We start from the raw sequence: 26,753 nt of genomic DNA, 5'->3' as shown, positions 1-26,753 counted from the left end.
TGCCAACTTGTTACTGATAAAAGCCTGAAGCCACATCGGGGCTCTGGCTCTGCTCCTTCTCCACCACCGGCATCTCGGGATTTCTCATTTTCTTGCAAGCCCCGCCATACATTTAGAACGTTTGGGTATATTTTAAGGGGGGGAGAAAAAATAGAGAGAGGGAGACAAGCCATAGGAGACTATTAACGATAAAGAACAAACAGAGGGTTGATGGAGGTGGGTGGGGGATGGGCTAGATGAGGGATGGGTATCAAGGAGGGAACGGAGCAGAAGGCCTGAATCATAGAAGATGCTCGGTAAAGGTTGGTGACTGAACAAATCACTGTCCAAAAACCACACAACTCATAGTACAGTACTAAGTGATTTTCTGCATCTTGGGGACTCTATCCTCTAAGAAAAAAGTGGTTTCCGTGGAGACGAGAGAGAGATTTCTGATGGTTATTTCGGTTGACTGTGCTGGGAAAAGCCATGTCACTTTGGTCTGGTAACCACGTGTCTTTTCCTCTCCAGAATGGAGATCTCCTCTCACCAGTCCCACCTCCTGCAGCAACTGAATGAGCAGCGCAGGCAAGACGTCTTCTGTGACTGCAGCATTCTGGTGGAAGGGAAGGTCTTCAAAGCGCATCGAAATGTATTATTTGCTAGCAGTGGTTACTTCAAAATGCTCCTTTCTCAGAATTCGAAGGAAACGAGTCAGCCGACCACAGCTACATTTCAGGCCTTCTCCCCTGACACTTTTACGGTCATCCTGGACTTCGTCTATTCTGGCAAACTCTCTCTCACGGGTCAGAACGTCATAGAAGTGATGTCAGCCGCCAGCTTTCTTCAGATGACTGATGTCATTAGCGTATGTAAGACCTTTATTAAGTCTTCGCTAGACATCAGTGAGAAAGAAAAAGATCGCTATTTCAGTCTCTCCGATAAAGATGCCAATTCTAATGGTATAGAACGTTCCTCCCTTTATAGCGGCGGCTGGCAAGAAGAAAGCGGTTCTCCGCACTCTCACCTGAGCGCAGATCAAGGAACAGGTGTCATAAGTGGGAAATCTTGGAGTAAGTATAATTACCATCCAGCCTCCCAAAGGAATACTCAACAGCCTTTGGCCAAGCATGAACAAAGGAAAGACTCCATTAAAAAGTCCAAACATTTGAGGTTGTCACAGCCTTCTGAAGTTGCTCATTATAAGTCCAGCAAACGAGAAGCAAGAACCTCAGATTCTTCCAGCCACATTTCCCAATCTGAAGAACACGCACAGATTGATGCTCACATGGACTCCATGCCTGTTGGCTATCCGTACGGTCCAGGATCTGATGTCACATCCAGAAGCTTTCCAGGTATCCAAAAAAAAAAAAAAATCGGCCCCCTCAGTGAGGTCCTAAGGCTCCTGTACTATACAAACCAATCCTATCTCAACATGCACTTATTTGAAGTGTTACAGGCAGTTGAGCCAAGTGATTTTTATAAAGTCATTCTCCTGTAATCAAATTTATTTCATAAAACATGAATTTAAATTTCTAATTAAAAATAGTATTGGATAGGGGCTCCTGGCTGGCTCAGTTGGTAGAGCACATAACTCTTTCTTGATCATAGGGTCATGAGTTCAGGCCCCCCATTGGGCATGGAGCTTACTTTAAAAAAAAAATTTAAAAAAAGAATAAATTTAATAACAGTCAAAACAATAGAGTTCTGAATTTCAAAGCCAAAGATTTTCCCAACCTGTGAGAGCAGATGATTAGATTACTGTTAAGCCCCTGTAGCTCTTTTTTTAAATGGTTCAATCCCTAAGATGCATATTTTCACTTTAAATTACATATTTTTTTCTGAGTATTTACTCAGGAGGAGCATTTTTATACAGAAAAGTTAAACAGAGCATTCATGCATATTTACAAAGGTTCACAGACCCAAGACTTAAAAAAACTGGACTACATTTGATTTTATTGAGATATAAAGACATAATTTAAAAACCACACACAACCCATAACATAACACTGTAACCCTGTGTGCAACAACAATCGGAAACATCTCATTTTTATGATAGTTAGTAAAATGCAGAAAGACTATGGAGATGTTGGTTTCAGTAATCCACCCCTTACCACCAGCAGACTGTAGTAGAGAACAGAAATTAGAAATGCATGTCATGGGGGTGCCTGGGTGGCTCAGTGGGTTAAGCCTCTGCCTTTGGCTCAGGTCATGATCCCGGGGTCCTGGGATCGAGCCCTGCATCTAGCTCTCTGCTCCGCTGGGAGCCTGCTTCCTCCTCTCACTCTGCCTGCCTCTCTGCCTACTTATGATCTCTGTCTGTCAAATAAATAAATAAAATTTTTAGGGAAAAAAAAAAGAAATGCATGTCGTACTGGAGGGCCTGGGTGGCTCAATCTGTTAAGCAGCCAACTCAGTTTTGGCTCAAGTCATGATCCACAGCTGTGGGATCGAGCTCTATATCAGACTCCATGACATCAGACTCTGTGCTCAGAGCTCAAGCTCAGTCTGCTTGAGACTCTCTCTCTCCCTCAGCTCCTCCCCCTACTTAAGCTCTCTCTCTCAAAATAAGTAAATTTTTTTTCAAAATAAGTAAATTTTTAAAAATTATATTAAAAATGCATGTCATATAGTTCTGCCCCAATTAATCAGGTAGCAAACTTGCTTGATAGTTTACGTGTGAATTTAAAGGAAACACCTACAGATTATAAGATTCAGATTATATATTTAAAATTATTTTTATTTTAGGAAAATTTCAAACATACACAAAAGGAAAGAGAATAGTATAATTCACCTTCATGTACCCCTTACCCAGTTTGTACAACTTCCTACTCACTGCCAATATTGTTTCATCCGTATCGTTACTCCTCACCCTCCCTTTATTATTTTTAAGCAAATAGCAGACGTCATAAGTTTTCATCTATAAATATTTCAGAATGCATCCCTAAAATGTAGTCTTAAAAAAGGTGGGTGGGAGGCTCAGTGAGTTAAACATCCAACTCTTGATTTCAGCTCAGGTCATGATCTCAGGGCTGTGAGATCAAACCCCACATCCGATTCCACTGCTAGGCATGGAGCCTGCTTAAGATTCTTCCTCTCCCTCTGCCCCTCCACTTCCCTAAAAAAATACCAAAACAGAACGGGACATGCGACTCTTAATCTCAGGGTTTTGAGTTCAAGCCCAATGTTGGGCATGTAGCCTACTTTAAAAAAAATAAAAATAAAGTTGTCTTTAAAAATAAATAAATAGGGGCACCTGGGTGGCTCTGTGTGTTAAGCCTCTACCTTCGGCTCAGGTCATGATCTCAGGGTCCTGGGATCGAGCCCCACATCGGGCTCTCTGCTCAGCAGGGAGCCTGCTTCCCCTTCTCTCTGCCTGCCTCTCTGCCTACTTGTGATCTCTATCTGGCAAATAAGTAAATAAATAAAATCTTTTAAAAATAAATAAATAAAAACACTGTAATACCATAATTGTACCTAAACAGAATTAACAGTTCCTTAACAGTAAATAGCCAATCAGTATTCACATTTCCTCTGTTGTCATATACATTTTTAAAAAATAATTTGGTTGCAGATAACATACTTTAGAACAAGAGGCAACTGTATTTTCCAGTAGTACTAACCTGAAAATACGTGAAATTGTAGCCTGCCACTGAGCTTACTGAAAGTCTTGCCGAGCTCTGACCATTGACCAAAACATCAGAGCAAAAATGAGAAATCTTTATTCCACTTTAAAACAGCACAAGAGTGATCTTTTCTCTGTTTGGGTTCTGTACTTTTATAAGTAGGTTATGCAAACCTAACTTCAACAGTGAACTGCTGAATTTAACGGCTATTAGATTGATGAAGTTTGCCTCCAAACTAATATCTTGAGTACATGAGTTTTATTTTATTTATTTTTTCAAGTTTATATATATATATATATATTTTAACTAATCTCTACACCCAACATATGGCTCAAATCCACACCGCAGAGATCCAGAATCACATGCTCCAATGACTGAGCCAGCCAGCCAGGTGCCCCTTGACTACATGAGTTTTAAAATAAAAAATTAAATAGCCCTGACATTTTTTCCCCTTTAAAAGTGTTACAAGTGTACAAAAAGTAGAGGCAAGGGGATAAAACTATGTCAATAAAACACATCACTTAAAAACTATAATACGAAATACTTTGGGGTTGTACCTCCACTTCTTTTGCTTTTGTTTTTGTCTTTTTTTTTTTTTTTAATCTCTAGTTTTAAAGTCCAGCACTCCCTTTTTACATTTCAAATCCAGTGGCTCCACAACACAGAATGAGAGGACAAGCGCGAGAGTCTAAATTTACCCCAACGTTGTACATCTCTCAAATGCTCACATTACCGTTCTGGACTCAGGGGTGCATGGACAATGGAGTCTTTTTTTTTTTTTTAAGATTATTTATTTATTTATTTATTTATTTGACAGAGATCACAAGTAGGCAGAGAGGCAGGCAGAGAGAGAGAGGAGGATGCAGGCTCCCTGCTGAGTGGAGAGCCCGATGTGGGGCTTGATCCCAGAACCCTGGGATTATGACCTGAGCCAAAGGCAGAGGCTTTAACCCACTGACCACTCCCTGGACAGTGGAGTCTTGATAACATCTCTTCCTTCTCCTTTCCTCCTGCCTTTGCAAGATCCAACTCACCAACTCCTTTGGGATTCTTGATGTTAGATTAGAACTGTTGTGGTGAACTTTCCAGTGATTTAATCAAACTGTCTCCTGACAGATGATCTGCCCAGGATGCGGTTCAAGTGTCCCTACTGCACCCACGTGGTGAAGCGGAAGGCAGACCTCAAGCGCCATCTTCGCTGCCATACAGGGGAAAGGCCCTACCCTTGTCAAGCCTGCGGGAAGAGATTTAGCAGGCTGGACCACCTCAGTAGCCATTTCCGCACAGTACGTACATGACTTTTCCTCATTTTACTTCTTAAGAAACGTGTGTGTTCACCTGCTTTGGGATCATCTTAATTTACTGAGGGAAATCTTTTCCTACAACTCTGCTCTGTTGGAGATGTTTCCAACATAATGTTTTCACTTTGCACATAATGCCTCATTTAATATATATTTTCATTCTCCTTTGAGACTGTGAAGTAGGAGATAGTCTTTTGAATATACATTTTGTTTTCTAAATTTTTTTTCAAGAATTTTATTTCTTTGACAGACGGAAATCATAAGTAGGCAGAGAGGCAGGCAGAGAGAGAGGAGGAAGCAGGCCCCTGGCTGAGCAGAGAACTGGATGCGGGGCTCGATCCCAGGACCCTGGGATCATGACCTGAGCCGAAGGCAGAGGCTTTAACCCACTGAGCCATCGAGGCACCCTGTTTTTTAAATTTTTTTAAAATATCCATTTTAGTTCATTTAAAAATCGAGTATGTTTTTACATACCGGTCTCGTCAAGAGCCAGAGACGATGTAAACTAAAGATATCTGGATCTCCAGGTCAGAATCACCACTGCGTGTGGTGATTCTGCATGTCCTGGTGGTTCTCTGATGCTTACCTGGTAGGATCTCAGTCCAGTTTCTGCTGTCCATCCTCTGTCCCTTGTGCCCCTTTCGAGTCTCTATCTATAGTCTCCTCAAGGAAGGGAGCAAGGTGGGCAGTAGAGCCACTTCCACTTGGACTGGACTGTCAAGTCAGGAAAATCTCGGCGAATTTGCTGTTCAGTGCTCTGGCGGGCTACTAAGGTAGGAACGTTGGAATTACTCGCTATTCATCTTGCGGCAAGAATGTTTTCTGAAATCTGTGTTCTATTATGCTTCTATTCCCTTTGTATCAGCCCCTTTTAACTTCAAAGGACAATGGGTCACTGAAGGTGATTTCTTCATGCATTGCTCTGGACTTAGTTATTTAGCAAATACAGACTAAGCACCCATGTGCCAGCCCCTTTTCTCAGACCTAGGTATCCAGCAGTGGGCCAAACAGGCAAAAATCTCTGCCTTCCGGCATCTGGGTGGCTCAGTCTGTTAAGTGTCTGCCTTTGGCTTGGGTCATGATCCCAGGGTCCTGGGATCGAGCCCTGCATCAGGCTCCCCGCTCCCTCTCCCCATTGCTTGTGCTTTCTGTCCCTCTCTCTCTCCCTCTCAAATGAGTAAAAAAAACTTTAAACAAATCTGTGGCTTCATTAACCTTATGAAGCTAGGATTTTTTAAATTAAAAATAACATTTTATTATTACAAAAGCAATGAATATGCATTTTAAAAAGTAAAAATAAGAAAATAAAAATATTTTTACCGCCAGACACTACCATTCCCCCCCCACCTTTTTTTTTTTTCAGATTTTATTTCTTTATTTACCAGAGAGAGAGAGAGTACAACCAGGGGGAGCAGTAGGCAGAGGGAGAAGCAGGGCTCTCTGCTGAGCAAGGAACCCGATGCGGGACTTGATCCCAGGACTCTGGGATCATGACGTGAACCGAAGGCAGATGCTTAACACACTGAGCCACCCAGGCATTTTCAGATATCACCATTCTTAAGACAGTATTGCATGCATATAGATGGGGTTTTTTTTTTGTTGTTGTTGTTGTTTTACCAAATTAGATCTTACTGTTTATGCCTGCTATCTTTATGAACAAGCTCTACAAAGGTAGAAAATTTCCATCTCAATGGAAATTTTATCTAACATCCAGTTCAATTTCAAACCTCCCTGTAATTCCCCAGTACCTTTTAGAGCTTCTTTGTCCAAACCAGTACCCAGTGAAGGATCCTGTACTACATCTCATTAAGTCCCTTAAATATGTTTTTAAGAGAGCATAGTCCTCCCCACCCCCTTTTCATTTCCATAACACTGACTTACTGAAGATGCAGAGATAATTAACCTACCTCTCGATTTTTCTGCTTGCTTTCACAGGTGTCATTTAGCTTGTTCCTCTGTCCCCCTGCATTTTCTATAAACTGTATGTTCTATCTAAAGGCTTAATGGAGGGATGCCTAGGTGGCTAAGTCGGTTAAGTGTCTCCCTTCAGCTCGGGTCATGATCTCAGGGTCCTGCTGGGATTGAGCCCCTCATCCAGTCCCTCAATGGACTCGCTGCTCAGTGGGGAGTCTCCTTCTTCTTCTTCCTCTGCCCCTCTCCCTGCTCACACACATTCTTTCTTTTTCAAATAAATAAGTAAAATCTTTAAAAATAAATCAATAGGAGCGCCTGGGTGGCTCAGTGTGTTAGGCCTCTGTCTTCAGCTCAGGTCATGATCAAGGGTCCTGGAATCGAGCCCTGCATCGGGCGCTCTGCTCAGTGGGGACCCTGCTTTCTCCCTTTCTCTCTGCCTGCCTCTGCCTACTTGTGATCTCTGTCTGTCAAATAAGTAAATAAAATCTTAAAAAAATTAAAAATTAAAAAAATTAAAAATTAAAATAAATAAATAAAGGCTTAATGGATTCAAGGTAAATACTTTCAGCTAGAACACATCAAGGTAAAATTATTTAACTCATAATGTGTCACATTAAAAGACACAATATCTCGTGGACCCATCATTCATATTGTTACGATTGGTCACTAAAGTTAGGGTAATGAGACTGTGATCCCACCATTTTTCAGTTAAAGTTGCCACCTTGTGATTAGAAAGGAATCTGTGTGGAGCTGTTTTGGCATTATGCTACTGTCCATTTCCCTATCAACCATTCATTTCATGGTATTAATATCAGTTGATAGACTCTGTCCAAATTATTAATTTTACTTGGGTTGTAGAATAATTTGCTAATTTTATCATTTCTTCTACCTTACTAGCTAGAATTCTGTAAAGTAAAACTTTCCTTCATCACCTGCGACTATTCAGTTACTTTGAAATACAGTTACTACAGGAGAAACAGGATAAATATTTAATTCTTTCCCTTTAATTATCAATTTTCAGAGTAAAGAGTTGATTTAATAGCAGTTTCAAATGGCAATATGAATATTTTCTGGCTTTGTTTTTTTTTAAATAGCATATGGTCTCATGAATTCTCATTGGTTCATTGTGTTTGGATCTACAACAATTATTATTCTTTTTGATACTCAAATTTTCGGTTTTGTCCAGTGAGGACAAGTTGAAGCTATTCCTTGCATCCCTTTGTCATAACTCCGGTAAATATTCAAGGTGGCCTTATTCTCTGGCCCTCAATTTCCCTAGGCTCACCTTGTATTTTCCCTGTCACGAGCCTGGAATTAGCCATTTCTCAAAAGACACTTGGTTCCTTTTAATGGGGAGTAAAATTAGAAACCAAACTTTGGATACCTGGGGTGCTCACTACTCACTGTTACTAAGGGGTCATTCCTCTTAGAGTATTTCAGCAGACATAGCTAGAAGATACATGTTTTTTAAATAATGGGTTTGTGATGATATTTTCAGTTCTTTGTTCTTTTTGTATTTTCAAGTGTAACATTATAGTGTTTCGCTTAATTTCTTTGACTTAGTAACTGTATTGGAATTGAGGGGATGGGGGATAAACACAAATCTGCCAGAACTTTCTAACAAAACAACACCACATAGAATACCCATAATATTACTATCTCGGCAACAATAAGGGCACATTCAGATTGTGTACTTTTGATATTTACTGATTAATATCTCAACGGTTAAGCAGAAAATAATAACTATACTCTATTTTCTTAGATATTTTACCAGACCGCATTAGTTTTCTTGTTTTTTTTTTCTTTTTGCTATTTGTGTTTGGTGGCCTACTTCCATATTGTTCTAATTTTATCTAAATGAATATGCCATAAATAGTAATTCAACAGTATAAAATTAATTGTAATTTTTTTTAATTTTTTAAAAATTTTTAAAAAGATTTTATTTATTTGACAGAGATCACAAGTAGGCAGAGAGGCAGGCAGAGAGAGAGAGAAAGGGAAGCAGGCTCCCCGCTGAGCAGAGAGCCCGATGCAGGGCTCAATCCCAGGACCCTGAGATCATGACCTGAGCCGAAGGCAGAGGCTTTAACCCACTGAGCCACCCAGGCGCCCCAATTGTAATGGTTTTTGAGTAGAAATCATAATCTGCTTCTGACAGCTATTAAAAGAGTTGTTTATTAGTAACTGTGATTATGTAATTATTCATCAGTTACAAATTTTTCCCAAAGCATTTCACACATAATAACTCATTTGGTCCTCACGACCTGAGTTGTATTCTCATTAGTAAGGTGGAAGTAGGCAGAGATAGTAATAGGCTGATACATAGAAGTACCACAGTTGTTGTTATGACCAGTTTCCATTTTGATTGGCAGCCTTCCATTCTGTTTGGGTGGTGTCCATATCTCAATAGTTGTTAAATATTTTGCCTATCGAGGTGACTGGGTGGCTCATGGGGCACCTCCGTGGCTTAGTCATTGAGCGTCTGCCTTTGGTTCAGGTCATGATCCCAAGGTCCTCTGATTGAGCCCTGCATTGGGCTTCCTGCTCCGCAGGAAGCCTGCTTCTCCCTCTCCCACTCCCCCTGCTTGTGTTCCTGCTCTCACTGTGTCTCTCTCTCTCAAATAAATAAATAAAATATTTAAATAAAGAAAGAAATATTTTGCCTATTACCCTGGAAGCAGGTTTATATTGTTTTCAATTACTTGCTTCGAGGTACATGGCTAGTAAATGACAAAAGCAGGGCTAGAGCCTAAGCCTTCCTGTTCCTACTTTAGTTCTCTTTATACAGGATCTTTCATTAATAGAAGGGCAAGTAATCCTTCTATCCAAAAATAGGTTCCAATGGGGCACCTGGGTGGCTCAGTCGATTAAGTGTCTGCCTCCAGCTAAGGTCATGATCCCAGAGTCCTGGGATCAAGCCCCACATAGGGCTCCCTGCTCAGCAGAGAGCCTGCTACTCCCTCTCCCTGTGCCTGCTGCTCTGCCTACTTGTGCTCTCTCTCTCTGTCAAATAAATAAATAAATAGTCTTTTTAAAAAAACTCAAAAAACCCTCAAAAATAGGTTCTGATAAACTTAAATTTGGGACAATAGATTTTTCTTTCTCTAGCTGGTAACAATAAATTAACATGAAATGAGGTTTCTCCCTTGCCAGAATAAAGGTATATACAGTCCTTAGAATAGTACATGTGATATATTTAGTGTTTGCAACTCTTATTATTCTGGGAAGGTGTCCCTTGTTACCTCAGATATCAAAATACTGTTGGATTAAAGGATAGGTGAGATTATTAAGCGTGTTTTATTAAACATTAAAATGTTATATCCGTCACATAGAGAAAGGTGGTGATTTATTTGTGATGTCAATTTATCACCAAAACCTGTGGTCTTTTTCTAATAATTAGAAGTTAATTTAATATTAGCGCTTGGCTTTGGACATCTTAAGTTTGTAAACTGGACCCTAGATATCGAACTGTGCTGCTTTCGAAAAATCCTTTTTTATAACTATTTCGATCTCTACACAGATTCACCAGGCATGCAAATTAATCTGCAGGAAATGCAAACGCCACGTGACTGATCTAACAGGGCAAGTGGTCCAGGAAGGAACCAGGCGCTACAGACTCTGTAATGAGTGCCTCGCTGAAGTGGGCATAGACAGCCTCCCCATTGATCTGGACGCCGAACAGCATCTTATGTCCCCAGCAGATGGAGATAAAGATTCCAGATGGCGCTTGAGTGAGGACGAGAACAGATCGTACGTGGAGATCGTAGAGGATGGGTCTGCTGATCTGGTCATACAACAGGTTGACGATAGTGAAGAAGAAGAAGAGAAGGAAATAAAGCCCAACATTAGGTAGCTAACATGCGAACCAACAGAGCTGGCATGTCTGCAACTTACGCTGACTTCCTGTATCTCTCTCTTTCCGTGGTCAGAGTCTGGCTCACAAAGGCATCAGACTGACATTAAGGTGATGGCCTAATAGAACTTGCATGCTTTCCGAACAGGTCATGGTACCCACTCTGAACTTTGTTGCCCTAAAATGTGTTGCTGCACTGGAAAGAAAGACCTAGCTTGAGTTGGCATGATGGATGAACAATTAATCCTCTTCCTTCTATTACAGAGATACATTTTTTCTTTTAATATTGAAAGATCTACTTAGCAAACTTTTCTCAAAGAAAATATTTTAAATAAATTTACCACAACCAAACTTTATGTAAGATAATTTCAAGGTTTTAAAAACACAAACTACCAATATTCAGTTTTCACAGGGAACCAAGGAAGAGCACATTTAAGGGTCTGGCACCCTTACCTGACTGAATTATAAGTCTTTCTATTAATTTCAGATCTAAAACAACCTTTCAGTATCCCAACATCCTAGGTATCGTTTTAGGGTTATGGCAGACGACAAATCTAAAATGTGTGAAACCGTTCATAGTTGAATTTTTTTGTCATTAAGGTAAAGATGACCCTTGTGTAGTCAGTATTGTTTAAAAACAAAAACCTAAAATAGAGGAAGACCAGAGATTACATACAGACATCATCTTCTAAAACAGGAAACAAATACTGCCTAAAAGTTAAGGTCGTTTGTGAAGATCTGTCAGTATAATTCTCTTCCTCTCTAAAGGAAAATGAGCAAACAAACAAAAAACCAAAAAATGATGAACAAGAAAATTAGAGGTTACCAGTTCTTAAGAGTAATTTCTAACATTTATTGTTCTGCTGTATTATTTCTAAAGTGCTCTCTCACACATTTTCTCACTTAATCAGCAAGGGAGATATTATTGTCTCTAATTTACAAGTGAGGAAATTAATCAGAATGTTGAAGTGGTGGGACTGGTGATGGACAGGGCTTGATTTTAAACAGCCTTCTTTCAACTGTCCCCATATTGTCTCCTGAAATGGTGAAAAATTGAAGTCAAACCTCACCAATCTGCAGTAATCAGAAAAAAAGCCTATTAGAATTAGAAAGTACGAAAGAAGAACTTCATAAGCTTCAACAACACATAATAACTTGGACTAGAGTTATCCAAGAGTGCTCAGTGATGTCCCTCCAGTGTCTACTGGCGTGTTTTTAATGTCAAGTTATTTACATGTAAATGTTATATATAACACTCTTTGAACAAGTTATTTCTTACATGCTTTAAGCATTTTTCTTATCTTGTTTATATCATTTTTCAAAACAAACTTTTCTCCTAGGACATAAAGTTGTGTTTAAACCCTGCCCCCGTAAGGGGTGCCTGGCTGCAACTCTTGATCTTGGGAGTTGTTAAGTTTGAACCCAGCTTGGGTGTAGAGATTACCTAAAAAAAAAAAACAAAAAAAAATCTTTAAAATAAAATAAACTCCTCCCCTTTATGAATTATGAAACATTCTTAGTTCTGAAGTTAAAATCTGAATCCTGGAAAAACCGACTTACTGAAGGTTGCTTCAAATTATTACACTTAAGCTTGATATAATTTAATTTTGATAGAGGCTCCATGTATTATACCGTATTTCTAAATGTCATGACGTCCCTCAAAATGATACTTTCCATTTTATTTTTTCCCTTAATTACTGATTGTCCTTGATACTGACTGGAGGGCTAAGATGGTTAATTTCTAAAACCTTTCTTACAAATAGATGAGTGACCATTTGTTTTTGTTTTATGGTACTTAATGCTGAGACCTTTCCAAGTTTTCCCTGATGGTAAATTTCCAGTTGCTTCAAGACTGGATGGCATGCACTGAGTTCACTGTTCTCCCAACATGACTGGTCCTGAATCAGGAGTCTTCACAATTAAGTTGAATGCAAATGAGGGAGGGAAGCACTTGTCATTCCTTAATCTCACCAGATGGTAACATCTTTTAAAATTGTTATCTAATGTTTAGTCCTTGGAGCCAATAGGAAAAATGAGTGATTGGAGCTTTATTCGTGAGAATGAAGTAGTGCATGTATTATGCTCTAATGCACTTTAGTCTGTGATCTAAATGTTCTCTTAACGCTTCTGCACGCAAACATCAGCATGGATGTCAGCCAAGTCCACGGAACACACTGCCACCAGCACCTGTCCAGCCTTACCTGAATTAATGCTTTCTTGTTGTTTATAACAAGCATCAAGCTCTCCCTACAAAACAGCTATCAAGTTCATCAGACTAGACAGCGTATCTGTTCTACCATTTTAGTATCATAAAAGAAGAACATTTGTGACATTTGTGAGCTGTAAATAATAACTCCAGTTATCATATCATATGTATCTAAGACTTTAGAGACCAATTCTTTCCTAGAGTGAGACTGTCCATTAATGGTTTCTGCGAAAACAAAATTCTTTGGCTTTTAAATGTGGGAAAATGTTACATAGGGGTATAATCTGTTAATATAAGCTTTATTTATGCCAAGGATTTTTTTTTTTTTTGGAATATTAGCAAAATAGTGGGAGTTCGTTAGAACAAAGTTTGCTCTTACAGTAATGCTGCTTATCAGCTTCTGAACGCCCTTCTAACCCTGGTCCTCAAGAGTGTGTGGTGATGGGAAGAAGTTTTGCAAAATAAAACAACATTGCAATCATGCCTAGTGGCTGCAGGAAACAAAACAAACAAGATCAGTGTTTGAAGAGGTTTTTTTTTAAACCAAGAAACCCTTTCTTCAAAAGAATGGTTTAGGGAGAAGGTTACCATTTAAGGGAGAAACTCTAAAATCAGAGCTACTCTAGTTATAGCCTCCACTGAGCTTCACCAGACACCTCTGCAGAGCTCAGAAAGGCAGCACTGAAAACCTCGGAACCGGGGAGCTTTTTAAATTCCCTTTGAGCACTGGGCTCTCGATTCATTACTTCTATTACTGTGCTTACAACCCAGAGGGTCTCCTAGAGGAGCAGATCACATCTGTAGTCTATACAATGATCATTCTATAGTTACCTTGTCTCAAGACTTTTTTGAAAAACATATTTTTCAACAATGTATTTTTGAGTAATAGAATCAAAACATAGTAACTGCTTTTATGGTACCAAGTTACTGCTTAATAGATGAAGAAAGTTTGGTGTGTCAGTCAGTTACTTCAGAGCTCAGAACTGAATTCATCAGTCATTTTGCAAAGTCATGCTAAGATACATTGAAATTTCCACTCATATTGGAGATATATATATATATATATATATATATATATATATATATATATCCTAAATTAATACTGTGGAAATTTAATACTATGAAAAATCACTAAAAGCAATATAGTATAAGATGTATTTAACTGGGAAGGGTGATAATAGGTACTGGAGGACCAAACTTTAGATTATGAATGGAAAGTTCTATGTTATTTTATATTAGAGTGGATCAGTATTACTATTTATCATTTATATAGCATTTTATATTTGCAAAGTATTTAATAATTTTTATGTTATTCTTTACATATCTATGAAATAGGACAGTTATCTCACATGACAGGTAAAGAAACTGAGGCACAGAACGGTAAAGCAACCTCCCTAAGGCAACCCAGTGAAATAATGGCAAATATAGGAATTAGGATGGTCAGGTTTTCTGAATCCTAGAGTATCAGCTGAATTCACTGAGGTGTGTTGTGTGTTACCCTATTTTATAAGATGCCTTTATACAAATAATAGTCAATTGTCTTCAAGTTGACGTCATTGTATGTGGATAAATCCTATACAGAATAAATATTATGTAAAGGATATGACTTTAGTTATAAGAGTTTTAATGATAAAATTCAAGTTATCACAGAAACAGAACTATTTAGCCAGTGGCTTTATATATCGTGAAGTATAATTAATGTTTTATTTTGATGTAGGAGTTCCTTAACTACTCATGCTAATAGAGCCATGAATAGACCAGAAAAGCGAAATCCACAGAGGATCTATCAACTTCACCTTCTAACATGTTAGTGTTTTCCCAGAATTTGTATTCCTGCCAACAATAGGTCAAATATATTAATAAGCAGTAAACCGCACACCAGAGAAGCCAACGGCCTCTTAACTTGTCATGGTTTTTTCATACTGAAATAGCATGATATACACTTTTCTCCATCTTTTTATTTTTTTTTCACACCCGTTTCAAAAGCCATTGGAAACTTACCACCTTTAGATTGGAAACCAGTGACCAAGGTAATGCCAGTCACCTCTACCTTTGGTCTTGATTATATCACTTACAAACATTATTAAATGGAATACAACTTATAAAGGACATCTAAGAATTTATTACACTTTGCTTTGCTCCTTCAGATTTCTAGATACATGAATTCTTTTTTTTTCCCTCAGTTCAAGTTTAATAGAAACAACAGAAGATCAAAAGTGTTGCCCTACTACTGTACATCACAGTTGGCCTGCCCTGTAACACAGTTCAGGCCATTCTCTCCAGAGGAAGATAGGCTGGTCTCCCCAACCCCTGCAGGAAAGGCCTGTCCCATCCCATACCACATCTGCACAGTCTAAGTGTTGTGTTTTAAGCATAACAATAGTACAAAAGAGATTTTGTTTTCACGGCCACCCACTGCAGCCCAGCCCTAAAATGGCCCGGCGCTCACTTCTGCTTAGAGAAATATTCTTTGCTCTTCTGGACATCAGACTTGATGGTATCACTGCTAGGCTTCCAGCCAGCTGGGCACACTTCCCCATGCTTGTCAGTAAACTGGAAGGCCTGAACCAGTCGCAGAGTCTCATCCCCAGAGCGGCCAACAGGTAGGTCATTTACGGTTATCTGCCTAAGGATGCCTTTATCATCAATGATAAAGAGGCCCCTGAATGAGATGCCTTCATCAGCCTTTAAGACTCCATAGTCCTGAGCAATGGTACGCTTGGGGTCTGATACCAAGGGAATGTTCATGGGTCCCAGTCCTCCTTGTTTCTTGGGTATGTTGATCCATGCCAGGTGACAGAAATGAGAATCCACAGAAGCACCAATCACTTGACAGTTGAGTTTCTTAAATTCTTCTGCCCTGTCACTGAAAGCAATGATCTCCGTGGGACACACAAAGGTGAAGTCAAGAGGGTAAAAGAACACAACATATTTTCCTTTGTAGTCAGATAGGCTGAGGTCTTTGAACTGGCCATCTGGCATAACAGCCGTGGCTTTGAAGTTGGGGGCAGGATGCCCAATTTTGGCATTTCCTGAAGACATCTTGCTATTGGCCGTTCTACGAATAGAAACGCCGAAGACAAGTCAGGAAGAAGACGCCTAGATACATGAATTCTTTATATAGTTCCTTGATTTTTCCTGTTGGGAAAATCTTTTAATGCCTTGTCAATATTAGTTACAACGGCTTAGTTTCTTCATTAAAGAGTAACTTATTTTCATTCAGAGGAAACTGGAACATTTCTGCCCAGATCATAGTTCTCAGCCTTGGCTACACATTAGAATCACTTGTGGAGCTTTTAAAAATACAGATGCCTTGGTGTGCCTGGGTGGCTCAGTTGGTTGGGTGGCTGCCTTAGCCTGGGTCATAATCCCAGAGTCCTAGTATGGCTCCCCTCAGGCTCCCTGCCCCTTGGGTGAGTCTGCTTCCCCTTCTCCCTCTGCCCCTCCCCTCTCTCATGTTCACTCTCTCTATAAAATAAATAAAAATACAGATGCCTAGGCAAATCACAATCTTTGGCAGATGGGGCCTGGATGAAGTATTTTTTAAAAACCTTCCCAATGTCTTTTGTGCAAAACAGGTCCTCTCTTCAAGGTGTCCCTCTGTCTTCCTCATACAGATGCTATGAGGGGCATTCAGACCATTTGACCTTCCAGTTTACTGGTCCTCAACCTTAGGAACATATTAATTTTTGTGAAATGTCAAGATATTGTATATGTTCCCTTATTTAAAGTTTTTATTGGGATAAATAATGACACTAAATTATTGGGTAGTCTGAAATAGCCCATTTTTACTTTGGGATGCATTTGGATTTTATTTGATTATGGGTATTGCATCCTGGGAATTCACACAGAACTTCACATTACTAAGACCTGCATCAGGAATAGGTGGCTGAAATATTATATCCTGAAATTTTACAAGCTTTAATGTTTTCTTTGTTTTTAAAGAAGGAACCAGAACACACTCTAAGCACTATGGAACTTCATTGCTACACATTCGAATTCCATCTATGAATTGAGTTAAATCATTTTTTATTCATGTTAAATGTCATATGGGAGAAGTAGGACTCCATACTAAGATGTGTGATTTAAAGAAGGCGGAGGACAAATTTGGAAATAAAAGTAAATTTCTTCCTTCTAAGTATTGCCATTAAAAAACTTTTTTTTTCTTTTTTCTTTTCTTTTTTTTTTTTCTTTTTTTAAATAAAGTGCCTTTGAGTAGAGTACCGTCCTCATTCCCACCTTCAAGGCTGGGCTTGCAATTCAAACAGGATAGGCCTACCCCTTCGGCAGTATTGTACACACACAAACATTCCCCAGCTTAGTCTACAAAAAAGTTTCACCCAATAGCAAAGTGGCACTCTTCTTGCATAGTTCAAAAAGACTAAATGCTGAAATAAGATAGAAATAGATAATGTGCTTTTGTTGGGTATTTGAGTTGACTTAAAACTTTTTTTTATCTCTGGAGGAAAAAAATCCACGAGGAACACAGCAGTGGAAAGCGGCGCCTGTGAGCACCGGCACTTAGACGCTCCAGTATTATCGCCCCCAACAGCCACCCGCGACATTTATTTGAGCTCACGTGGGTGACCCACGTGGCTTTCTATCTTCTTTTCAGGAAAGACTACAGGTAGCAGTGAGTAGTAGGAACCTCCCTTTTCCTTTTCAGTCCTGTTTCCCCCCAAAACTACTTTTCCTGGGGTCGCCTGGGTGGCTCAGTGGGTTGAGCCTCTGCCTTCAGCTCAGGCCATGATCTCAGGGTCCTGGGATCAAGCCCAGCATCGGGCTCTCTGCTCAGCGGGGAGCCTCCTTCCCCCCCCCTCTCTCTCTGCCTGCCTCTCTGCCTACTGGTGATCTCTCTCTCTCTCTCTGTCAAATAAATAAATAAATAAATAAGATCTTAAAAAACAAACAAACAACTTTTCCTGGAAAGTAGACCACATCTTGACCCCGAGAGAGGCCCCGACCTACCAGACATCCCAAGGCTAGATCCGGGGGGGGGGGGGGGGGGGGGGGGGAGGGAGGAACAGAAAAGTCTGCCGTGCAACGTGGGTGCCCAGCTGAAGAGCCCACATTTGCCGAGTGTCTAACTGGATCCCAGTCTTCTGAGGTAGGCATTCCTGCTGGACCCATTTGGTGCCTGCAGGCCTGGTGAGGACCCAGAGGGGTTCCTAGGGAACTAGCCAAGAGGGTCCCTGGCTACTCCCAATCTAGAAATCTAACTCCAGGCAGCAGGAGGTGGAAGAGTATTGAAGCTGTAGAGAGAGTGCATGCACAGAGTGTCTGGGAGACTCAGGAGAGGAGAGAGCCCTGGTCTTGGCTTGGGGTCTGGTGTCGGGTCGGGTCTTCGCAGGCATCCGTGAACACTGGAGCAAAGACGAGGGTCCGGGTGTTACTCCTTAGAGCCTGGGGTCTCGGCCTGGAGCCGTGCAGCGCCAGTGGGGCTTCCGCGGGGCATTCTCCCCTGCTCCTTCCTTAGACGGTGTCTGTTTTAAGGAACTCATTCATTCCTGCCCCTTGCAAGGCGCACATACGCTATCTGCATGACAAGGCATGTGTAAAGTAAGGTGCGGGTCTTGGCAAGAACAGAGGCAGGAAAAGGAACAAAAATTAGATTTTATGGAGTGCTTCAGTATCCCCGTCAGAGGAAACAGGCTTGAGAAGTTGAATGACCCCGGAGCCACTCTGACAGACGGCCGGGCAGGGATTTAAGTCCATGCGATGGGACACCCCCAGGTGCCTCAAATCGTGGCCAGGCCAGGGACAGCTAGCCTATTTTATCCCGATTTCCGGCTACCATACTGCGGTGTCTGCGACAGAGCGCTTCACTGCGTCTGCGTCCCCGACCCTCACACCCAAGCAGCCGACACCCAGCCTGGGGCTTGGAGAGGCGGGCTTTGGCGGCCAATGAGAGTCTCAAGCGCTCCCGGGCGTCCGGACTTCAGCCAATAGGAGCCGGATAATGACGCCTGGGGCGGGGCCTGGATCCACTGTTGGCCAGACCTCCTGCCACTCCAGAACGTCCCGCCGATCAGACTCAACCCGGACCCTGCTGCGGTGCTCAAGTTTATCCAGCGAGCCTGCTCCTTTTTTCTTTCTTTGCTCCTCTTCCCTACTCACCTCCTCCTTTCTTTTTAGGAGGTCCGGCTCTTTTAAGAGAAACACTGAGTTGGGTGCCTGGGTGGCTCAGTGGGTTAGGCCTCTGCCTTGGGATCGGGTGGTGATCCAAGGGACTTAGGATCGAGCCCCCCCCCCCCCCCCAATCGGGCTCTCTGCTCAGCAGGGAGCCTGCTTCCCCTCTCTCTCTCTCTCTGCCTACTTGTGATCTCTGTATGTCAAATAAATAAATAAAAATCTTGCCAGCCCTGTGAGGTAGGGCTATTACGGCAGATGAAGGAAAAGCCAGAGAGAGAGTAGGCAGAGAGGCAGGCAGAGAGAGAGGAGGAAGCAGGCTCCCCACCAAGCAGAGAGCCCGATGCAGAGCTGGATCCCCTGGGATCCTGACCCGAGCAAGCGAAAGGCAGAGGCTTTAACCCACTGAGCCACCTAGGCGCCCCCGTTCCTCCTTTTATGCAAATATTGGAAGGTTAGGCATTTAAAATGACTTAGGGAACCCCTGGCACGTGCAAGGCGGAATGAACAGAAGAACTTTACATTCCAGGTGGGGAGACCTACCTATGGCCAATAATGATGTGACTGAGGTAGAAAGTACCAAGGGCTAGAAGCACATCCATTTGTTCATCCAACAGATATCTTAATATCTTAATATCTACAATTTGCAGTCAATTCCAAGCACACAGATTCCTAGATGGAATTTAGACAAATAATTTAGAGGGGGAGGGAATCATGTTTACTTTGTTTTTACAAAAAAAATTATCTATAACAAAAATCTTCATTCATCCCAACATACAAATAACATCTGCTGATTTAAAAAGAAAAGATGAGGGGCGCCTGGGTGGCTCAGTGGGTTAGGCCTCTGCCTTCGGCTCAGGTCATGGTCCCAGGGTCCTGGGATCAAGCCCCACATCGGGCTCTTTGCTCAGCAGGGAGCCTGCTTCCTCCTCTCTCTCTCTGCCTGCCTCTCTGCCTACTTACGATCTGTGAAATAAATAAAATCTTTAAAAAAAAATAAAAAGAAAAGATGATTTTGAGCGATGCCTCGAGTGGAAAGGACATCTAATTAAGAGACACAAGAGAAAAGGGGATTGATCAACATAACTAAGGAATGAGTGCAGGGAATGGAAGTGTAAGAGGAACCCAAGACAGCTGCAGTCTGGGGAGGGGGAGGTCAAGGGCTCTATACATAGAAATAAGAAATATGGAATTTGGATATGAAAACATGACATTAAGGATCTCCTCCTAAGGAGCATGGCACCAGGAGCTTTGAAATCCAGGAAGACTTGGATTAAGTGTCACTGAAACAGACCACTGAAGATAGAAAGTTCAAATAAGGTACATATTATAACCAGAAGCCAGTTCCCTTCCTTAAGGAACAACTTAAAAGAGGAGTTGTGACTTCATATAATGACTTAAGGAGCTTTATGCAGCAATCTATTCAAATATTTAGAACATGGTGTAAGTATTTCTTTGGAATGGAGGGAACCCAGTAAAGCTGGGAACAAGCAGGTGGAATGAGTCCAAATAGCTTCTGAAAGGTAAATTTCCAGCCATTTTGAAAAAGGACAGGATTGGGACATCTGGATGGGGACGTCTAGATTGCTCAGTCGTCTGCCTTTGGCTCACGTCCTGATCCCAGGGTCCTGGGATCAAGTCCTACATCAGGCTCCCTGCTCAGTGGGAAGCCTGGTTCTCCCTCTTCCTCTGCTCCTTCCCCTGCTTGTGTTCCCTCTCTCGCTGTCTCTGTCAAATAAATAAGTAAAAAAAAAAGACAGAGAGAGAGAAAGGAAAAAAAAGAAAAAGGACAGGACTGGTGGGTAAGAATCTGGGCAACAGAATAGTTAATAAATGGCAGAACCAGGACTTGACCCCAGTGATATGGCTCATTTGTGCTCTTAACCACTACACACCCCGAGTCCTCAAAATAATGTTAGCACAGTCGTTTAAATTCCACAGCTCCAAGTTTCATTCCAAAGTGACTCCTTTTTCTTCATTTACAAGAGAAGGTTCTTAACTATCATAGCAATGCCGGAGCGCAGCAGCCTGGTCTGACAGTCGTTGTCCTCCCCATTTCAGAGTTGAAGAGACTAAGCCTCAGAGAGGAAATTTCCCAGAGTCCTATAGTTCATGAATGACAGGGTCAGCATTGGAATCCAACTCTAACATCCTCACCATTTATATTTGGAAGCAGTTTAAAAAACACACATCAGGGGGCGCCTGGGTGGCTCAGTGGTTTAAGCCGCTGCCTTCGGCTCAGGTCATGATCTCAGGGTCCTGGGATCGAGTCCCGCATCAGGCTCTCTGCTCGGCAGGGAGCCTGCTTCCCTCTCACTCTCTCTGCCTGCCTCTCTGCCTACTTGTGATCTCTCTCTGTCAAATAAATAAATAAAATCTTAAAAAAAAAAAAAAAACCACACATCAGGGAGCCTGGATGGCTCAGTCAGTTAAGCATCAGACTCTTGATCTCAGCTGAGCTCTTGATCTCAGGGTTGTGAGTTCAAGCCCCACATGGAGCCTACTTCAAAACAAACAGACAAACACCATGCACAGAGTTGTGTATTTATTTGGCAGTGGGAAGAAACAACAGAAATCCACTATTCTTTATTGTCTCATCCTATGAAACTAAATGTTTCTACAGTTCAAGTGTTTCTGGGGCACCTGGGTGACTCAGTTGTTTAAGTGTCCAACTCTTGGTTTTGGTTCAGGTCATGATCTCAGGGTCATGAGATCCAGTCCTGTGTTGGGCCCCATGCTCAGCACAGAGTCTGCTTGTCTCTCCCTACCTCTCTGCTCAAATAAGTAAATCTTTTTAAAAAAGTAAGTAAAATAAGTAAGTAAATCTTTAAAAAAAAATGTTTTTGCGGGGCGCCTGGGTGGCTCAGTGGATTGAGCTGCTGCCTTCGGCTCAGGTCATGATCTCGGGGTCCTGGGATCAGGCCCCGCATCGGGCTCTCTGCTCCGCAGGGAGCCTGCTTCCTCCTCTCTCTCTGCCTGCCTCTCTGCCTACTTGTGATCTCTCTCTCTGTCAAATAAATAAATAAAAAATCTTTAAAAAAATGTTTTTGCTAAATAGCATTAGCTTTTGAACTTTTTTAAAAAATTTATTTATTTGACAGAGAGAGAGAGAGATCACAAGTAGGCAGAGAGGCAGGCAGAGAGAGAGGAGGAAGCAGGCTCCCTGCTGAGCAGAGAGCCTGATGTGGGGCTCAATCCCAGGATCCTGGGATCATGACCTGAGCCAAAGGCAGAGGCTTTAACCCACTGAGCCACCCAGGCGCCCCTAGCTTTTGAACTTTTAGAGTGTCCAAGAAAATGGCACAATCTTTGTCAGTCATCCTCTTTTGAGTTGTATCTTACAAATATCACCCAATATATATACACAGTGGAATACTACGCAGCTGTCAAGAGAAACAAAATCTTGCCAAGTGCAATGACGTGGATGGAACTAGAGAGTATTACTCTAAGCAAAATAAGTCAATCAGAGAAAGAAAATTATGACATGATCTCTCTGATATGAGGCATTTGAGAGGCAGGGCAGGGGGTTGTGGGGGGTAGGGACGGAAAAAATGAAACAAGATGGGATCAGAAGGGAGACAACTATTACTCTTCATCTCACAAAACAAACAGGGTTGCTGGAGATAGGGGGGTAGGGATAGAGTGGTTGGATTATGGACGTTGGAGAGGATATGTGCTATGGTGAGTGCTGTGAAATGTGTAAGCCTGATTGATTCACAGATCTGTACCCCTGGAGCTAATAACACATTATATGTTTAAAAAACAACAACAACAAATATCACCCAAACATGAAGTGTTTCCTTACATACAAAACATAATGGCTGCTATACTAACCTCACAGGATTTTTACCTGGATCAAAAGAACAACAGAACATAAATGTCATTTGTTACGTATTAAAGGATGTTTTATGAAGACAATGAACAAAGTCCCATATATGCCCCTTAACAGCCAGGTAGTTTTAGGTATTACTAATTTCCATATTCATAAAATGCAGGATAAATGCACTACATACAGAAATACTGGGAAGACCAAAAAAAAAAAAAAAAATACTGGAAGGACAAATGGGCAACACACTGAAAGCGCTTGGGAAAGTAGTTTGTACAGATGAACTCAGAATATGCGTTTATGACAAAAGGACTATGTTGGCCTTTTTTCTAAGAGTACTTTCTTGTATGTTCGGAATTGGACATTGTTCATTTTATATGTAGCAAAATAAAAACTATTCACAGTACATTTGATGGGAAACATTGACAAAGTACTATAGTCACTAAATTCTGTGGATGTTTGCTCTGGAAGGAACTTTTGGAGGATATGTTTTCCAGTTTTCTGGTTTCTTAGATGAAGAAACAAAATTCTCAATTTGGAAATCCTCAAGCCTTCTGAAGGTCAGACTTCAGAAACAGGGAGGGAGGCAGAACTCTAGTTCACTTGGTGCCCATGCCCCACTAAATTGCTCTTTTCCCACACTTTTCAAACATTCTCTTCCAAAGCCCAAGTGGTAACAGCAAGATAGAGAATTGGCAAGAGTGGTTGTAGGGACACATAACCACTTACCCCACTTGGAGGGAGAGGCACCAATGAGAAAATGTCACCATGTCATGATGACTTTCCTGGAAAGCCACTGCCATCACTGGACACGCTGCCATACTAATGACAAAGGCCATCTGATTCGAGTGAATGAGAAGATGCTGATGGTGAGCTTTGGACCTTTTAGGCTCAAAAACCAAAAACTGTTCCAGTAACAGAAACCTTCTCGTTCTCAGCTCAGTTGTTTAAAATACGGTATTACAGGATCACAGAAACTTAGAACTGGAAAGGAATTAAGGAATCACTAGCACTCCTAATAGATGAGGAAGTAGGTCCAAGGTTAGACAGCAGAGGGAGGGCTAGGAAGAAGCTTGCAACGTGTGCTCTTGTAGATCTGCTCAAGGAGCTGACCCGCAGGCTCTGCGTGAAGTGATGTAGCTCCAAGATGCTTACTTAGCCCAGCGCCCGTTAGGTAGTGTCTGGCCATCTATGCCACATGGGAGCGCTCCTTCTATTCAGAGGGACAAAGCTAGCAAACACTTAACAATTATAAAATTAAGATGGCAGATCTTTAAACCTAACTAGGGACATGTAGTTTAAAGACCGTGAAGGTTGGAATGGTTAGGGAAGCTTCGAGAAAATGTGACTTGAGCTGTGCTTTAAAGCAGAGCTTTCTGACCTGTGGACAAGATTCAGCCCACCCACAACTTGTTTGTATTCCACTGTGATGACCCATAGTAGTTTAGTTTTTTCCCCCTACCTCAGAAGCCGTCATATGAAAATCCCAATTTTGTAGTATCATGTAAACTGCAACACTAGGCCTATATTCACATTAGCAATAAGGGCAAGGGTTGAGAGGCAGCTGTCCCCTTAGCCATGGCATAAATGCTCAGCTAAACACCCACGGTTTGTACTCATTACCCCTCTGACTCCTTGGGCAGTGAATGTGCTCTTCATGTTTTGGGAAATGGGAAAGATAGCCCACATAGGAGAATAAGACACAAAAGTGAAGGTGAGTGGGTGTGCTTATAGGGTGGGGAAACTGCTTTGCAAAGGGGGAAAAATGTGTTCCCCAGACCAAGACACATACCTGAAACTAGCAGAAGAGTCTGGTGAGAACCTGGTGCCACCATCTCAATAAATAAAAGTAAAGCGTGAGCTGCTGGTAAGTCAAGAATGCCGACTTCACATACAGAGGACAATATACTCATTTTCTTCTACTCAGTATCTTCATTTTGGCATATTTAAAAACACAAACATTTTACTTTTTAAAAAAGATTTTATTTGTCAGAGAGAGAGAGAGAGATAGAGTGAGCACAAGCAGGGGGAGCGGCAGGCTCCCTGCTGAGCAAGGAGCCCAATGTGGGACTCAATCCCAGGACCCTGAGAGATCGTGACCTGAGCCAAAGGCAGACGGTTAACCGACTGAGCCACCCAGGTGTCCCCAAAACACAAACACTTTAAAATTCACATAAAATTGTTATAAACTATACATTTATTATCAATTTAAAGAAATATAATTTTATCTCATAATTACAACGGACTTGCTTTTACTGAACCCCATTACATAGCACTGGTGGTTAAGAGGCGTAGCTACTCCTTTTCTCCTGATCAAGTTTGTACCCCTGCATGGCTTAATATATCCCACGAGCTCCTCCTACTCTGGATTCAGCTCTTCCACCGGACTCACTCTATCCCACTGCTCCTTGTCACAACTGACACTCCAAACAGCCCATGATGTTCAAAGGGGTCCATGAAAAAAAGAAAGCCCCACGCCAGCCTGGAAATTCACCCTAACAAAAGGTAAAGAAGTTCTTCTAGACAGTTTCTGCTTGGAGGACCACAATTCAAATTTACAAAATGTGCCTAACAATAAAGAAGGTCAAGAAGCACTACCCCAGCGAGCCTGCTCTATATTCATTTGAAGCTACTATTCAGACCATGGTTCTTGGCCTCGTTCCCATGACCTCTACTTTCTGTTAAATATCGAGACAAAAAAATACTACAGTGCTCAGAACACTTAGGAAGCTCACAGACAATCTCTTCCTCTTAGGTCAAGTTTAGCGTGCATATAATGATATTTGGCACCACCCAGTGGCAATCTTTTCTCATTCATGTGTGAATAAATAGCAGCTCTGCAAACTTGTGGCAACAAAGAATACCTCAATCAATGGACATAGAATAGAATAACACTGCAAATCAAAAAGTTTCATTTTTTTTAAAGTTATCTCCTTTGAAAGGTTCAGATCATTTTAACACGGTTTTCCCACAATGAAGAACTTAATTTTTTTAAAAAAATTATTTTTTTCTCTAATTATATAAATATAGCAGCTTTTTTTTTTTTTTTTTTTAGGATTTTATTTATCTGACAGAGAGAGCGAGCACAAGCAAGAAGAGTGGCAGGCAGAGGAAGAGAGAAAAGCAGGCCCCCCAACGAGCAAGGAGCCCAATGCAGGACTCAATCCCAGGACCCCGGGATCATGACATGAGCCAGGGCAGATGCTTAATGACTGAGCTACCCAGGCATCCCTACACAGAGCAGCTTTAATATAAAATTACCTGTGAGAAGGGCAGGCCTGTTTGTAAGGGTGTTTGAATTTTCTTATGGGAAAACAGTAAAGTGTACAAAACATTAGTGTTTTAAAAATGTGAAAGAGAGAGACTCAGAGTTCTTTCTAGGTAAGTCTCCCAATTTTTTTTTTTAAAGATTTTATTTATTTGACAGAGGGAGATCACAAGTAGGCAGAGAGGCAGGCAGAGAGAGGAGGAAGCAGACTCCCCGCTGAGCAGAGAGCCCGATGTGGGACTCGATCCCAGGACCCTGAGATCATGACCTGAGCTGAAGGCAGAGGCTTAACCCACTGAGCCACCAGGCGCCCCAGTCTCCCAATTTTTAAACTATAATTATTTCTAATAAGAAAAATCAAGTGGAATACAGGATGGCTCTGTCCTGCAGAAGGTAAAACACAACCTCTCAATGCATATATAGAAGATGTGTGTGTTAGGGGCACCTGGGTGGCTTAGTTGGTTGAGCATCCGACTCCTGATCTTAGCTGAGGTCTTGATCTCAGGGTCGTGAATTCAGGCCTGTGTGTGTGTGTGTGTGCGTGTGTGAACCAATGTGGGGAAAAAAGCAAAGCCCTGGTCATAGGATTTTTCAAATTATTATTTTTCTCAGACTGGATTCGGTGAGAGTATGGCAGATTCAGAGTCTCTG

General features: G+C 41.5%; 2 protein-coding genes across 3 annotated transcripts in view; one reads left to right on the top strand and one right to left on the bottom strand.

The window, feature by feature from the left end:
* ZBTB8A (zinc finger and BTB domain containing 8A) overlaps positions 1 to 14,474 on the top strand; it is a 58,124-nt gene extending 43,650 nt beyond the window's left edge. For both annotated transcript variants that reach the window (XM_045998626.1, XM_045998617.1), the window contains 3 exons: positions 511 to 1,334; positions 4,722 to 4,891; positions 10,341 to 14,474. In XM_045998626.1, coding sequence (XP_045854582.1) covers positions 512 to 1,334; positions 4,722 to 4,891; positions 10,341 to 10,673 — 1,326 coding nt within the window. In that variant the 5' untranslated portion in view covers position 511 and the 3' untranslated portion in view covers positions 10,674 to 14,474. The remainder of the gene's footprint in view (positions 1 to 510; positions 1,335 to 4,721; positions 4,892 to 10,340) is intronic.
* Positions 14,475 to 15,056: 582 nt separating this feature from the next.
* On the bottom strand, positions 15,057 to 16,150 carry LOC123949612 (peroxiredoxin-1-like). The gene has a single exon (XM_046017164.1). The coding sequence runs from the start codon at positions 15,919 to 15,921 to the stop codon at positions 15,325 to 15,327; it is 597 nt and encodes a 198-aa protein (XP_045873120.1). The 5' UTR covers positions 15,922 to 16,150; the 3' UTR covers positions 15,057 to 15,324.
* Between the last annotated feature and the right edge of the window lie 10,603 nt (positions 16,151 to 26,753).

This window comes from Meles meles, chromosome 1 (assembly GCF_922984935.1).
Source record: "Meles meles chromosome 1, mMelMel3.1 paternal haplotype, whole genome shotgun sequence".
Classification (NCBI taxonomy): Eukaryota; Metazoa; Chordata; class Mammalia; order Carnivora; family Mustelidae; genus Meles; species Meles meles.
Note: the sequence above shows the minus strand (reverse complement) of the source record. Positions and strands in the feature narration are given on the sequence as shown.